The 16386-nt window shown below is 42.1% G+C and overlaps 1 protein-coding gene across 4 annotated transcripts in view; it reads right to left on the bottom strand.

The window, feature by feature from the left end:
- MICU2 (mitochondrial calcium uptake 2) overlaps positions 1–16386 on the bottom strand; it is a 70734-nt gene that overhangs the window by 36843 nt on the left and 17505 nt on the right. For all 4 annotated transcript variants that reach the window (XM_032496480.1, XM_032496481.1, XM_032496478.1 and 1 more), the window contains exon 2: positions 13401–13545. In XM_032496480.1, the coding sequence (XP_032352371.1) occupies positions 13401–13545 (145 nt within the window). The remainder of the gene's footprint in view (positions 1–13400; positions 13546–16386) is intronic.

Genomic DNA, 16386 nt, shown 5'->3' with positions numbered 1-16386 from the left:
TCCTGCCCACTTTTTCATTGGGTTGCTTGTTTTCTTGATACTGAGTTGCATGAGCTGCTTATATATTTTGGACATTAACCGTTATCAGTCATATCATTTGCAAATAGTTTCACAAACATAAAAACCTAATTTTCATTTATATTTATGCTCTCATATATAAAAATAACAGAATGGGGGAAAAACTAACAGCAAAAAAGGCAGATCCAGAGTTGAGGCTGTAGTGCTTTGTTGTGTGAGCATGAGGATGGAGATACACTGTGGCTCTTCTTGGCAGGGAAGGCATAAATTTTCAAGCACTTTGAAGGAATTTTGGCTCAGGAGTAGAATGTTTTAAAAGGTCTCCACCTATTCTGGAGATTCCACTGCGTGCTTTTCACTGTTTACAGAGGATTCTGAAGTAAAAATCGGGAACAGGCACATCTTGTTACAGGCAAACAGCCATTTTAATACTTAAAATAAGTAAAACTGCATTAATACATATTAAGCGTTGTCCCAGGTCAAATAAATCTTTGCCTGTAGCCCAAATGAAGTTACTGGATAATCATAATTACACAAACATTGCTAATGGTATCTAATTCAATTTCATTTTGCTGGAGGTAAGTGGACTTTCAACACATAAAAATTAACAGTGGAGACATTTATATCATTTCATATCTTTCGCATGAACACATGGAACAACTTGGCATCAATATTAGAATTAGTGTAAAAGCTGATTATTCCAGTACTTGCTTGAATTCAGTCACAGCTCTTCTGGAAATCAAGGCAGAAAACGGCACATGAGCAGAGCAACGAAGCTCCCTAATGTCACTAATGAAACTGGTGACTGCAGGAAAAAAGGGCAAATTCCATGGTGCTATTTTCCCTCAACAAAGCGTATGGCTGCTTTATTTCTGCTGTAATATTTAATAGTGAGAGCAAGAGACAGCCTCTGGTATTTCCTCTAGAGAAAGACAAATGCTATCCCCTAAAATGGCTAGAACTGGCCTCCTTGTCAGCTTTGCTAAGTAGGGTCTGGAAATACGTTCACATCATTTCTGAATAGAAAAAAAAAGTGACTTTCTTTTTTGTGACCTTAAGCATTGTGAAATATTAAGAACAATCTACATAAACTATTTATTTCCAGTTTAAAAACTGATATAAAGGGGGACAGACAGGAGCTAGGAAAGCAAACACCGGGAAGAGGGGGGGCAGGGAAGCTCCTCCAGGTACGAGCCGGGTTAAGCTGGGGCCTGCGGGCCGGCCGAGCGCGCTCAGCTCAGGAGGGCGGGGAGGCCACCGCCCGGGACCGGCCAGGCCCGAGGCGGGATGGGCCGGGTCTCCCCCAGCGTGGCGAGGGGAGGGGCCGAGCGCCGCGCGCAGCCCAGGGAACCACCAGCGAAAGGCCGGCTTTCTCTCGCAGCTGGCGGTCGGCCCTCTGCCTGAGCGCGGAGGCGGCGTGCGGGCCCGCGGGCACGCAGCAGAGGCGCGAGCACACAGGCAGACGACGGCTTCCGTGCAGAGGCGCTGCGCCCGCGACCCTGACAACTCACCTGCTAGTTCCAGCAGCTGTTGCCTTGGACGCTTTGGGGGTCTTCTACCAGATAATCACGTCTCTGAACAAAGACGACCCTGCTTTCCTTTTCAACTCTGCAGGTGTCATTTCATTTCCTTGCCTTTCACACGGGCCAGTGCTTCCGGCACCGTGTGGGCCGCGCGTGGCGAGAGCGGACGGCCCCGCCTGCCTCCCGACCTCAGAGGCGCGGCCTCGCACCTTTCACTGCTCCGACGACACAGCAAATGGCTGTAGGTCCGTGCGGCCTTTGAGGATCCAGCCTTGAAAGCGCCTGCTGTCACGTGGGTGCGCCCGCCTCAGCTGAGGGGAGCGGACACGGCTCGGCCTCTTGGTGGGGAGAGAGGAAGGCCTGGAAGGGCGCACGGGACCAGAAGCGCTGCTGCAGCCGCTTTCGGAACCGTCCCCTGCCAGCGCACCTTGGCTGACCGACCCCTCGCGTGGAACACTCTCCCTTTTGTTTTCACTTGAGGAAATTCGCCATCTTAACAAAGCAAAGCGCGTCACAGGAAGTTTTTGGTTTCCCAGGGCATATAAAACTTACTCTTATACCATGCCGTAACTGATGAAGTCTGCAACAGCATCATGTCTACAAATGGACATACTTTAACTAAAATACTTCACTGCTAAAAAATGCTAATCTTCCTCTGACAATGCAGGGTTGCAACAAACTGTCCATTTGCAGAAAGCGCAGTGTCTGTGCTGCGCAGTGAAATGAGGTCTGTCTGTACTTCACTTTAAAAATAGCTGGAGACTATCCCACTGTGTGAATATACCATATCTTGTTAATCCACTCACCACTGGCGGACGTTTTTCTGGCCATTATGAATAATGTTGCTATGAACATCCACGCGCACGCTTTTGTGGGGACTGTGTTTTCGCTTCTCTTGGCTTTACACCTAGGAGTGGAGCTGCTGGGTCATACGGTAATTCTTTGTTTATCGTTTTGAGGAACTACCAAGGTGTTCTCCACAGTATTTGTACCATTTTACATTCCCACATTCCCACCAAAAAATTTATGAGGGTTCCGATTTCAGCACATCCACACCAGCACTTTGAATGTTTGTCAAAGACTGGTATTTAAACATAAGAAATCTGAAGCATTAACTTGAAAATATAGGAAATTCTGAACAACCTGAAATCACAATGGATGATTTCAGGCAGGGTCTTGTCTCTCAGGTTCCCCCAAACGGAAGGTATAGCAAAGAACCCATTTCAAACACAACCAATAAACTGGCACTAAGCACTAGCTGTACAGTCAACTTAAAAAGTATAAAACAGAATAAGATACTTATTTAAAATGTAAGTTTTATCAGAGTGGGGATGTAACTGAGCCTAAGCCTTGTTCTCTCTTTTGGAAGAAAACCTACAGCAGCGACTCCATAAAGCTCTTGGTCACACGGTGTCAGCTAGAAAGCAAAGACGCAAATGCTTTAGGAAAATCATCCCCAAGTTTTTCACTGAAAAAGAGAGAGGTAGGTACAAAGACTTCTTTAGGGAAACAATCTTTTCACCTTTGGAACAGCCGAGCACCCCAGCCCTCGGCCCTTCCCTCTGCTCCAACAGCTACAGCTCACAGAAGTCTAGGTTCCAAAAGACAAAGGGGAACGACATCGGAAAGCAATTCTGAAAGAGTGACAAAGTGACAAACCATGCACCACAGGGAGCGCAGGAGGTCCAGGGGGTCGAGAGCCTGGGAAGAACGGAATACCTGAGAGCAGAGGCTCACGAGGTCAAGAACAGGTGCGCCGAGTGAGAGGGAGCAGGAAAGGTGGGGAGACAGGCTGCTGCCAGAGTGTGGGACGCTGCAAACTGGTGACGGGCTCGGGAGGTGAGTGGTGAGAACGAAGGTCACTACAGCTGAGAACTAAGGAGCTGTAAGGCTAACGCAATTTAGTAAAAACTAGCACCAAAACTTGGAATTCAATGGAAAAGAACTTGAATGAGGGACATTGGTGTTTCGGCTAGATAACCTAATTCTCAAAGGAGTGCATTTTTGAGGTTTTTGGCGTGTGCAGTAGGAGCCCAAGGATGATCCCGCTCTCCTCCAAACCTGGCAGATAACAAAGGCAAACAGGCAGCCAGCACGCCGTAAAGAGGCCTGGGGACATGGTTTAAGTAAGCCCCATCGATTACTATTAATAAAGTACATTATCTGCAAAAGTCCAGAAAGATAAATACCAGGCAGAAGTGAGTTTAGGAGCTAATAAATCTCAGACTGTTTTCTCTCTTTCTGTTTATACATGAAGATCACGGGTCACTGCGCTGGCTCTGTCTTCCCCTGTTTTGCTGTTCATCATGATCCGCAGGAATGCAACCAACATTCTTCTTCCTCCTGCCCACGATGACAAATGAAGGTGAAGTACATCATATGCATAAAGGACGTATTATTCAGCCTTCAGAATTACTCAAGTCTTGATTTCGCTAAATGCTTTCTGATAGAGTTTAATTGCATTCCAATGAATAATACAGTGGAAACATTATAAGAATCTAAATTGGTCGACTCAAGAGCTGCATAAAAACAACAACAATGAAACAGAGAAAAAGCCATGTAAATTCTGAACTTCATTAGAACAGCTTGGGCCTATGGCTACAACAAGGCAGAGCAAAGCAAAACTTAGATTCGACTGAAAGAACATAAAATGGGGGAAATTCTTTGATGATGCTGAGCACAAGAGTGAATAGCTGATGTCACACGAGGAAGAAAATACACATGTCTAATGAGAGGAAGTCAGAGGAGTGAATCACCAAGTTAGGTAAAGAGAAAACAGTCACTAACACACATTATTTATAAGTATATGAGACATTAGTATTTTGAGAGTGCTGAGTTTTTACAACCTCCACTTGAAACCCTAAAATGAAAAAATTAGAGTAAATTTCACTGTAGGACACAGCACAGACATTTCTGATATCAAGAATTGTTTGGCTATGAAGTCTTTCTAAAAAATGCTTTCATTACCCTTTGTTTTCCTTCATAACATCCTCCTCTCCGTTTTGCACCTTTTAGAAAAAAAAGTTTTAGGAAAAACAATCTATACCTGCCATTTGCATTTCTTTCTAATTCTCTCTTTACCTGCCCACCACTCTCTTGACACTGATCTGCCAAAGGTCCTAGTGACCCGCGCTGATGACCAAATCCACATTCTCTCCCCAGTTACCACCCTACCGGACCTTTCTGGACACCTACACGACTGACCAAACACTTCCCGACTCCCACAACACTGCTCTCTCACCCTCGGTCAATGGTCTTATTTTATTTTAAAAATCTCTGTAACGGGTTCTTCCTGTTTCACTCACCTTGAAAATGCAGATTTCTTTAAGAAGTATTTTTACTTTTTCTTTTTTATACAAATAATAAATGTTTGTTTCAGATGAATTAGAAAACCATCAGAACAAAAGGGAAATATAAAAGCCAGGATTTCCAAAACAGTGAATTACTAACAATTTGGCCAATATCCTTGCAGACTGTATTTTATTTATACACATATATAATCAGGGGAAGAGAGATGATCTTACCCTCTACATAATTTTTTAAAACTTGCCTAACTGACAGAACTGAAGGGAAAAAACCCAGTTCTACAGGAACAGACTTCAATACTCCATTTTCAACAAAGGACAGAACCGCCACACAGAGGATAAGGAAGGAACTAGAGAGTGTGAGCAACACCGCAAACCAGTGAGACCAGCAAACATGCAGAACTCTTCTCCCGAGAACAGCAGGATGCACATTCTTCTCAAGTGTACATGGAACATTCCAGGACAGACTATGTGACAGTTAAAAAACAAAAACACCCCCCCCAAACGAAACCCCAAACCTTAATAAAATTAAACACCGAAATCATACAAAATATTTTTTCTGCTATTAGTGGGATGAAACTATAAACGAACAAAAGGAAAACTAAAGTATTCACAAACATGTGGACATTAAATAACATACTCTTAAATAACCAACGGACCAAAGAAGAAATCACAAAGGAAATTAGAAAATACCTTGAGAAGAAAAGAAATGAAATCCCAACATACTGAAGCTTACGGTGCGTAGTAGAAGCACCACCAACAGGGAAACTTACTGCTGCGAAAGTGCACATTGAAAAAGAAGAAAGATCGCAAATCAGCAGCTTGACTGTACACACTGGAGAGGCAGTGGAAGGGCTGACTGCAGTGAAAGCGAGCATACGGGAGAGAGAGCAAAGACTGGAGTTGAGATAAACAAGAGAGAGAGGAATAACAACAGAGAATATCAGTGAAATCAAAAGTTGGTTCTCGGAAAAGATCAACAAAATTGGAAAACTTTACCTAGCTTGACTATAAAAAGGAGAGAAGCCTTAAGTTAAATTACTAAAATCAGAAATGAATATGGGGACATTACAAGTGATCCTGCAGAAATAAGAAGGATCCTGAGAGAATAGTACACACAATGTATGCCAACAAGTTGGATAACCTACCTCAAACGGACAAAGAAGTGGGAACTAGCAAACGAATTCAAGAAGAAACAGAAAATGTGAATATACCCAAACAAGAACGGAGGTGAACTGGTAATCAAAACCTTCCCAGCACTTCTGCACAGCAAAGGAAACCGTAAGTAAAACAAAACGACAACCTACGGAATGAGAGGAAATTTTTGCAAACGATGAAACCAACAAAGGCTTGATCTCCAGAATAATAAGCAGCTCATATGATATAATAAGAAAAAACAAACAACCCAATCCAAAATTGGGTAGCAGACCTAAACAAGCAATTCTCCAAGGAAGAAATACAAATGATCAATAGGCACATGAAAAATGTGCAATATCACTAATTATCAGAGAAATGCAAATCAAAACTACAATGAGGCATCACCTCACACCAGCCAGAATGGCCATCATTCAAAAGTCCACAAATGACAAATGCTGGAGAGGCTGTGGAGAAAAGGGAACCCTCCTACACTACTGGTGGGAATGCAGTTTGTTGCAGCCACTGTGGAAAACAATATGGAGATTCCTCAAAAGACTAGGAATAAACTTATCTATGACCCAGGAATCCCGCTCCTGGGTATATATCCAGAAGGAACCCTACTTCAGGATGACACCTGCACCCCAATGTTCATAGTAGCACTATTTACAATAGCCAAGACATGGAGACAGCCTAAATGTCCGTCAGCAGATGACTGGATAGAGAAGATGTGGTATGTTTATACAATGGAATACTATTCAGCCATAAAAACTGACAACATAACGCCATTTGCAACATGGATGTTCCTGGAGAATGTCATTCTAAGTGAAGTAAGCCAGAAAGAGAAAGAAAAATACCATATGAGATTGCTCATATGTGGAATCTAAAAAAAAAAAGAAAAAAAACCCATAAATACAAAACAGAAACAGACTCATAGACATAGAATATAAACTTGTGGCTGCCAAGAGGGCGGGGGGTGGGAAGGGACAGACTGGGATTTCAAACTGTAGAAAAGATAAACAAGATTATACTGTATAGCACAGGGAAATATATACAAAATCTTGTGGTAGCTCACAGCAAAAAAAAAAAAGTGACAATGAATGTATGTATGTCCATGTATAACTGAAAAATTGTGCTCTACACTGAAATTTGACACAACATTGTAAAATGACTATAACTCAATAAAAAAAAATGTTAAAAAAAAACCACTTCCCAACAAAGATAAGCCCAGGACCAAAGGCCTCACTAGTGAATTCTAGCAAACATTAAAGAATTAACACTGATCCTCCTCAAACTCTTCCAAAAATTGAAGAGGAGGTAAATGTGTGAACTCACTCTAAGAGACCCTCATTACTGATACCAAAGCTAGACATAAATATTGTAAGAAAAGAAAACTACTATAGGCCACTATCTTATTAATACTGGTGAAAAAATTCTCAAAAAACAAAAACAAAAACAAAACCTAGCCAACAGAATTCAATAGCCCACTAAAAACATACATCATGACTAAATGGGATTTATCACTGGAATGCAAGGGTGGTTCAAGATATGGAAATTAATCATTGCAATATACCACATGAACAGAATGAAAGAAAAAACCCACATGATCATCTAAATGGATGCAAAAGAAGCATCTGACAAAATCTAACACCCTTTCATGGTAAAAACACCCAATAAACTCGGAATAGAAAAGATCTTAACATTATAAAGGGTGATATATATATATTTATATACATGTAATTATTTTAAAGATCAGTTAAAAGGAAAAATATATGCCTTTATATAACCCTTTAAAGATATGTAATTACCTTTACCAGTGTTCTCTGTGTGAATTCCATTTACTGTCTGGAGTCATTTGTTTTCCTTGAAAAGCTTCCTTTTGTGTTCCTTGTAAGACAGGTCTACTAGCAACAAATTATCTTAGTTTTTGTTTATCTGGGGAAGTCCATTTCACCTTCATTTCTGAAAGATAGCTTTACTGAATATAAAATTCTTGGCTGACAGGCTTTCTTTCTGAGCAGCCTAAGAATGTTATCCCACTGCCTCCTGGCTGCCACTGTTCCTGCTGAGTCAGCTGTTATCTTATCATAAGCCCTGTAGTAGGTGACAAGTCTTTTTTTTTCTCTCTCTATTTTGCTGCTTTTAAGATTTTCACCTTCTCCTTGAGTGTCAGTATTTTTATTAGGACATGTCTGTTAGTGGATCTCCTCGTGTTTAGCCTACTTGGAGTTTGCTCATCTTCCTGGATGTATAAGTTAGTGTTTTTCAATACATTTGGGACATTTTCAGATATTATTTCTTCAAACATTTTTCTGTTCCCTTGCCTCCTCACCTTCTAATACTCCCATTATGCATATATTGATGTGTACTTACTGGTGTCCCACATTTTTCTGAGATTTCACATTTTTCTTCATTCTTTTTCTTCTGTTCTTTAGACTGAATAATCTCTATCAGTCTGTCTTTACATTCACTAATGTTTTCTTCTGCCAGTTCAAATCTACTGCTGGGCCCCTCTAGTGAAATTTTCATTCCAGTTATGGTAACCTTCAATTCCAGAATTTCTATTTGGTTGTTTTAAAATAATTTCTACGTCTTAGTTGGTATTCTTTATTTGGTGTGACACTGTCGTCACACTTTCTTTTAATTCTTTAATAGTGGTTTACTTTAGTTCTTTGAATATATTTATAATTGCTATTTTGAAGTCTTTTTCTGATTCTGATATCTGGTTGCAATCACAAACAGTTTCTGTTGACTATTTTTGTCCAGTGGGGTCATACTTTCCTGTTTCTTTGTTTTTGGATACTGAACATTGTAGATAATGTAAGAAGCAACTCTGGGTATTTGTACCCTCCTCACCACAGGGCTTGCTATTTGCTTTTTTATTTGTTCAGTGTCTGGCTAAATTGTTTTACTTAAGACTATTACCCCTGCTCCTGATGCTAAGCCTCAGATGTTGCTTCCCAGGGCGGAGCAGCTTTGGGTACACCCACAGTCACTGGGATGACGACTGTTTTGGCAGCTCTCCTCGTCTCTTTCCCTTATGATACCAAGGTGTTAAGCTCGAACTGGCAGTTGACTGCTTTCTTGTTTTCAAGAATGCCCTAGGACATAAACTGCTTTAGATAAAAATACAACCAAACCTGGGTTCCTTGAAGGAACAGTTCTCATGGTTAGTGTTTGGTATTTGTTATGACCTCAGGAGGGCGCCTCCCAGCTGTCTTTCCAGTTCTCGTGGGCAAACTAGCCCGACTACAGTTACCTTCGCTGAATCTCTCAGTATCCTCCCAGTTACCTTGCACCACAACCTCCACCTGCTCTTCAGAGCGCCCTTAGGCTTGAATGTTCGAGTGCACGCTCTGTTGAAAACAAGCCAGTTTCTCTGGGAAGAGATTAGAAGCCACTTGTTTTACCATGTGACTCCTTCCCCCAGGCAGAGTCTCAGAGCCAGGGCGCTAGAGCTGTGAGCAGGGCTCTGGGTGACACCCTCGCTCTAGGTGAGGGTCAGTGCTCTCAAGTCTACTCAGTGCAACCAATGCCTTACGAGCTGAGGCAAGAGAAATTAGGGCCCCAGTACTCTCAGTGGTACAGAGCTCAAGGCAGAGCCTCCATTCCACAGGTGAGGGCAGAGGGGAAGAAGGCAGCCCCCACCTCCCCACTGCACACATCCAGAACTTGGCCTCAGCACAAGCAGCTGGGAGCAGGATGAGAAGCACTGGGGTCCTGTTCCTCCGAGGAAGAAAGCCTTCTGACTGGCAGCTGTGGGGAGGGGACTCCTGTGTCCCTGGCTGCGTCAGTCTGGAATGGAGCTTCTGCCTCACTGAGCTGGGAAGGGGAAAGAGGGATCAGGCTTTGTCCAAATACCACAGAATTAATAAAAATTATCCAATTTTAGCAGATTTTCTTGAATAGGTGTTTCTTTAAAGTGAACGAAAATTATTTTCTTTTCTCTTCATTTAATCCATTTCTAATTCTCTTACTTTCAAGTAGATCTGACTTTTTGACCTAAATTATTTTCCTTCTCTCAGAAGAACTTAACATTTCTTGTAAAGCTGGTCTACTGGTAACAAATTTCCTCAGTTTTTCTTTGTCTGAGAAATTTGTTATTTCTCCTTCACTTCTGAAGGACAGTTTCACTGGATACAGAATTCTAGGTGGTGGCTTTTTCTTTCAAAATTTAAAGTATTATGCTCTACTCTCTTCTTGCTCACATGACTTCTGAAGAGAAATATAATGTAATTCTTCTTCTTGTTTCTTGATAGGTTAAGGTTTTTCTTGCCCCCTGTAGCTTCTTTCAAGATTTTTCTTTGTCTTTGATTTTTCTCCAGTTTGAATATAATAAATACACTTAGGTGTAGATTTTTTTGTATTCATCCTCCTTGGTATTCTGTGAGATTCCTGAATCTATGGTTTGGTGTTTGTTAATAATTTTAGAAAATTCTCAGCTGTTAATACTTCAAATATTTCTTCTGTTCTTTCTTCTCCTTCTGGTATTGCCATTATTTGCATATTACAGTTTTTGAATTATCTTGTAGCTTTAAAATATTCTGTTTTATTCCAGTCTTTTTTCTTTTTGGTTTTCAGTTTGGGAAGCTTCCACTGACAAATCTTCAAGATAACTATTTCCTCTGCCCAGAGCATTACTCTGATGGGACCATCAAAGACATTCTTCATTTCTGTTACAGTGTTTTTTATTTCTAACATTTCCTTTTGATTTTAAGAGTCTCTCTACCTCGGCTTACATTACCCGGCTATTGTTACGTGCTGTGGACGTTTTCCACTAGAGTCCTTAGTATATTACTTATGGTTATTTAAAATTCCTCGTCTGATAATTCTAAAATCTCTGCTGTATTTGACTCTAATTCTGGAGTTTGCTTTATCTCTTCAGACTGTGCTTTCTGCCTTTTAGCATGACATTTGATTTCAGTGTTGAGAGCAGGCATGATGCACTGGGTAAACGTGCATGAAATGAACAGCCTTCAGGGTGAGGCTCTGTGTCCACCGGGCCGGCACCAGGCTGTGTTCACGTCTGCTGTAGCTGCAGGGGTCAGAGGTCAACGTCTCCTCTGCTGTCTCGGTTTTGCTGGCTCTGCTGTGCTTTCGTTTCCGTAGAGACTCCTTAAGCAGGGCCTGGGAGGCGTGGTTCTTTCAGTTTTACCCCTGTTACACAGGAGCCCTACTGCCGACGTGGGGCGAGGTGTGGGCGGAGTGAGCGCATTCCGTGATCCTGTGATTCGGTCTCAGTCTGCCAGTGAGCTGTGTCCCTGGGCTGCCATCTTCACACGTGCTTTTGGTTTTTTGTTTTTGTTTTTCCCCTTTGGGCGAGGCAGGAAGGCTAGAGGGGGCTGGAGCTAGTTAGACTCTGGTAAAAACAGCTTCCTTCCTGCACAGGCCTTAACAGTCAAGGAGAGCAGAAAGCTCTGGGATTTAACAACGGCTACTTTCCCTCTCCCCTGAGGGGACGCAGGAGAGGACTCTGCTCAGATTTTCACTGCGAGAACCTGGGGGGGCCCCTCATGGCTGGACTTTCACACATTCTTCTCTCTCAAGGGAGTCCACGCTCAGATTCCAGCACCTGGCCGACTACTCATTAGCTATTCCTACCAGAGGCGAGCTGCATGGGTGGTTTCTGGGCAGCTTCCTTCTGGGTACGCCCTGCGTCTCGGTATCTGCTGCCTCCAGTTCCCAGTTCTGTGTGCCCGGTGGTCTCAATTCTCTCACGGATCCAAGAAGAGCTGCTGATTTTCAATCTTTCAGCTTCTCTTTTGCTGAGACAGGAGTGATGATGTCCAAGCTTTACATGCTAAAGAGGCTAAACTACTTTTTAAAAGAAAAATTTTTTGTATCTCTCCAATTATTGACTAAGACTAATTTGCTAGGAGTAAACTTACTGCATCAGAATGGGGAAACAAACTTAAGGTTTTTCATGCATACTGCCACACTTCCTTCCAAAGAAGAGTGAAAATTAGCAAGAGGAGACCGCACTGAAATGGAGCGGGCAAGCCAGAAGGGGGAGCCCGTGTGCACACGTGACCCCACCTCAGTCCCAGCAGGGAGACACACCTGCATCTGCAGCAGGAAGTGACTCGTTCTACTGCCGGCAGGAGGAAGAAACATTTTCTCCTACTTGGCAACAGCTCAAGCAATGAAAAGCCACTACACTTCAAGCTCCCAGTTTCCTCGAGCAGGCTTTTTGTTTGTAACAGCCCCCTCAACTTCCCCTTCTCTTCCATAAGAGTTTTCCCTCCTTTGCTGTACTGGACTTGCACGTGGTTTGGTTATTGATGCATGTTGCAAATAGCAGTTCTTTGCTCCTCCCACCAAAACCACTTTGCTGATAAAATAAGTGGCTGCTTTACTGTTTTAGATTAACAGAAGCTGTACCAAAATAATCTAAGCGTATTTTCACCACCTTATTTTCCTTCTCATAAGCCTTCATTGCTCCCTCTTTGGTTCAAGATGAAGTCCACTCATCTACACCAAAAACACATTTCTCTGGTGGCTGCACAGGGTCACTGAAATCCTCTGCACAACCTGGCCCTTACTCGTTTTTCAATTTGATCTCTCACCACCCTCCAACGCCATCCTTTGGTTCTAATGACTGGCGAACTAAAAGTCCCTGGGACATGCCATGATCACTCCTTTTGTTTTTGTTCATCATCCCTCAGTATTAGTAATGCCTTCCTAAACCTTTTCAGTCTTCTTCAATTCAGTCTGTTCTTCTCACGGCTCACCCAGGCCTGGCCCATTTCACCCATCCCATATGTAGCTATCCACAGGGCAACACCTTCAGCACACTCGGAAAGATGTCAGGAAGCCAAGAACTTTCCACAGAGCAGGTCTGCAGAGGATGGGGCATATCTAATCTCTGCAAAGTGAAAGGGACTAGTTTAGATAAATAAAACTAAGAATCTCTGACAATTTGGGATAATTGAGAGTTGAGTTTATGAACTAAAATTATGTAATTACAGCTTTTGGAGTTTTGCTTCTAATTCTATTTTTCCAGCTTTTTTTTTTTTTTTTTAAAGAGTGGAATCATGACTACTCCATTATATGATCCTCCTAATTTAAAACCTCAATACCCCTCAAAATAATATCTTGGATCAATTAGTTATTTTATTAATAATTTATTTAGTGACAGTTAAAAACTTACCTATTTTCCCCCTCTTTAGAAAAACAACAAAGCAGTATAGAAAATATACAAAGCAACTATTTCTTACATAAATGCATCAACAGATAAGTAAATAAAACTTTAACTAGTGTTGTAAAGGATGAAAAATCTAAATAATTAAGTAAACGCATGGCACAAAGAATGATGATAATTAAAACGAAGAAAAGCTGTTACCAATTATGAAAAAGAGGTTTTTCAGTCCTAACATTTGATTTTTTTAACTTAAAAAAAAAAAACAGAAAAAAAACTTACGTTCGATGCGCTCAAACATGACCGAAAAGAGGAAGTCTCGTGGTGTCATGTAACACTCTCCCTCATGCTCCAGGGACGCAAACTGCAGGAAGCGCTGTTTACGAAGGGACGACTTCCCCATTGTCTCTCCATAGTCAACATTTTTCTAGAAGAAAAAGAAATTGCAATTTAAGATCATTTTCTCAGTATTATTCCCTAACTTAGCTACTTTTTGAGTAATCTTTAAAGAGTAATTTTAGTGTTGAGGTCTAACGACCTCCAAACTTTTAAATCGTTTCTGGAACAAATATTTACTGATGGCCTGTTCTGAGTGTGAAGGCACTGAGGATACATGGTGAATGGGACTGATCAGAGGGAACTCGCACTCACCAGCAGGAGCACGACGATTAATGAATACATGCATAAAACAATGTAAGACAGCAAGAAGTGCCATGAAGAGCTATAGAGCAGGATAAGAAAGTGGTGAGAAGTAACAGTTTAGATAGAATAGACAAGGAAAGCCTCTCCAAAGAGGCGACCTTTATGGAGACTAAGCGAGGGCCACCTCGCGGGCCCTGGGGCTCTCCGGAGGAGGAGCGCCCTCAGCAAGGGGTAAGGTGTGGCAGGAGATCAGACCAGAGGGCGAGGAAGGCAACAGATCATGTAAGTCTGTGCTTTCACAAAGATAAAATATTCCCTGCCCGAAAAACAGCTCTGCTGTTGGAAATCTATTTATATCATGGGTGGAAAGCTCCAGAAGAACAAGAACGGGTAAAACACTGTCAGTGTCAGCGCCTGTATCCCGGGCAGCGGGACACAGGTTGGACCCCAGTGCTGACAGAGACAGTACTGAAATCTTTATTGCTGACCTTTCACTGAGCACTTACTTTACACACTGCGCTCATCAGGTACTTTCCATGGAGTACTTAGTTCATCCTCACACTAACTGAACGGTAGACACACAGCAGACAGGAAAGCTGTGCAGTAAATGGCAGAGCCAGGAAAGAAAACCTGGTGTGTCCGACTCGAAGCGTTTCCCTCTTAGCTACCACACCATCCTCGTCCCCGGGGTTGGGCACTGTGTCCGAGGCAGACTGGAAGAAGATGACGTGCCAGTTAACACAGACACCAAGGTCAAAACAGTAATCCTGACACAGGAGGTATTCTCTGTGAAATCCAACAGCACTCACTCTGGACTGCTCTCCTTAAGGCAATGCTCTAACTTGGACCACAACATTAGTCCTGGACACATCACTTCCTTCTCACACAGACAGACAAGTGTTCTTCAGTGAGTGCTGACCAAGACTGAAATGGGGCAAAACATGAATTTTAGATGTTTAAACCTCCCCAAATTCAAAGCCGTCAACAGCTCCTTTATAGAGGACCTCAGTATCTAACTAGTACTAATTTTCTCTCACCAGTTTGACAGCTGGTTTCCTCGAGCAGCGAGTTTTGTACCCCTTTCGTGTTCCATGCAGAGCCTACCTGAGTACTGGACAGACCTGAACACTCACTAACACTGCTATGATTGTGTCACTACCTTCTCTAGAACTTGCCTATTCATGTCTTTCCTTCTCTTTCCCCTTAAATTACTATTATAAAAATAACTCAAGGGGCATGTTTTAATTATATGAATCCATACTCTTATCCTAGTAATCAGAAAATTGATTTTCATTAGTATTTTCTGAACATACCATACACGAGGCAGATACACTATCATCTGCTATATTACCAAGTTGGTAAGTGCGTTTCTGTAGGAAAACAGTGGTAAACAAGACAAACACTAAGTCCTCCTGGAACGGACTGGTACTTGTTTTGGCGGTGAATTTACAGAAAATGTACAGATGGGACAGGGAAGGGGAGGCAGTAAGAGTCTTCCCAGTGGATGTCATAGCACTGACAAAGTCAGATACGAGACAGGAAGGACAATACAGTGTCCTGAAGAACAAAGGAAGCTGAACATGAACATACACATTATTAGTTTAGAGAATATTTGTATTTACTATACTAATGTTACTATATAGTCTATTAAGATATTTTAAAAAGTAAATAATCTACACAGAAATATAGTATATGTATTTCCAAATCTTTAAACAACTGTTGGCTCTTTTATACTAACATCTAAGTTGTTCATGACTAGTTAAAAAAGTACCTTTTACCAACAACTTAATTCTTTTTATACGAACAAATTCTCCTTTCCAAACTTCAGCCAACTAAAAGGGACCGGTTCCCCCTCCTCCTCCAACAGTTTCATGACAAGCTGGCTCGCTGCTGCACATCCCTCTCGGTTTTCCCGTCCTCTGCCCCATGGCAGTCTGACTCTTCCTTGGTCCTAACCTATAGTGAAAATGACCCGGAAGTAAAAACGCAAAGCTCCCACTCTCTCATGACAAGACATGAAAACTATTCTTAAAGAAATCCTGTTTTTACTTCTGGGAGATTAAGACCCTAAAAATTCCTCTGTCTCACGTTACCATATTTTATATGCCTGTATGTGTCTATAACTTGCAGAAGTCTTTCTGCAGTCTTGAGAGGTGTCAATTATTCTGAAAGGCATCATCTTAACATGCTGATCGCCATGTCATCCAAATTTGGGTGACGGCTGTGTTATCAGAGGGGCACGTGATCCACAGTAGGCCATCAACATGTGACTGGGCTGTTTTTCATCTCTTCCAATTTTGGTTAAATATCCTCTCCAGGATGAACAAGAAAAAGTAGAGAAGGTGAAACTAAAGCCTCCTTTCCTGTGTTGATCTCATGCCATGATTCAGCACTGACTCTTAATCAATGCACCAATCCAATAAAGTTGGTTTTTCAGTTTCAAAATGCCAGCATATGAAAACTATTACATTATAAAGGCCGAAGTCAAGTATACACGTGGCAGAAGGGAGATTCAATAGCCTGACAGTGAGATGGGAGAGAAACATTAAACAGACCTGGCCACACCAGTCTGGATCAGTCAGCGTTATCACAGCCGGTAAACGGGCTCTAGGTCTATTTACGCTGA

Source organism: Camelus ferus, chromosome 14 (assembly GCF_009834535.1).
Source record: "Camelus ferus isolate YT-003-E chromosome 14, BCGSAC_Cfer_1.0, whole genome shotgun sequence".
Lineage (NCBI taxonomy): Eukaryota > Metazoa > Chordata > Mammalia > Artiodactyla > Camelidae > Camelus > Camelus ferus.
Note: the sequence above shows the minus strand (reverse complement) of the source record. Positions and strands in the feature narration are given on the sequence as shown.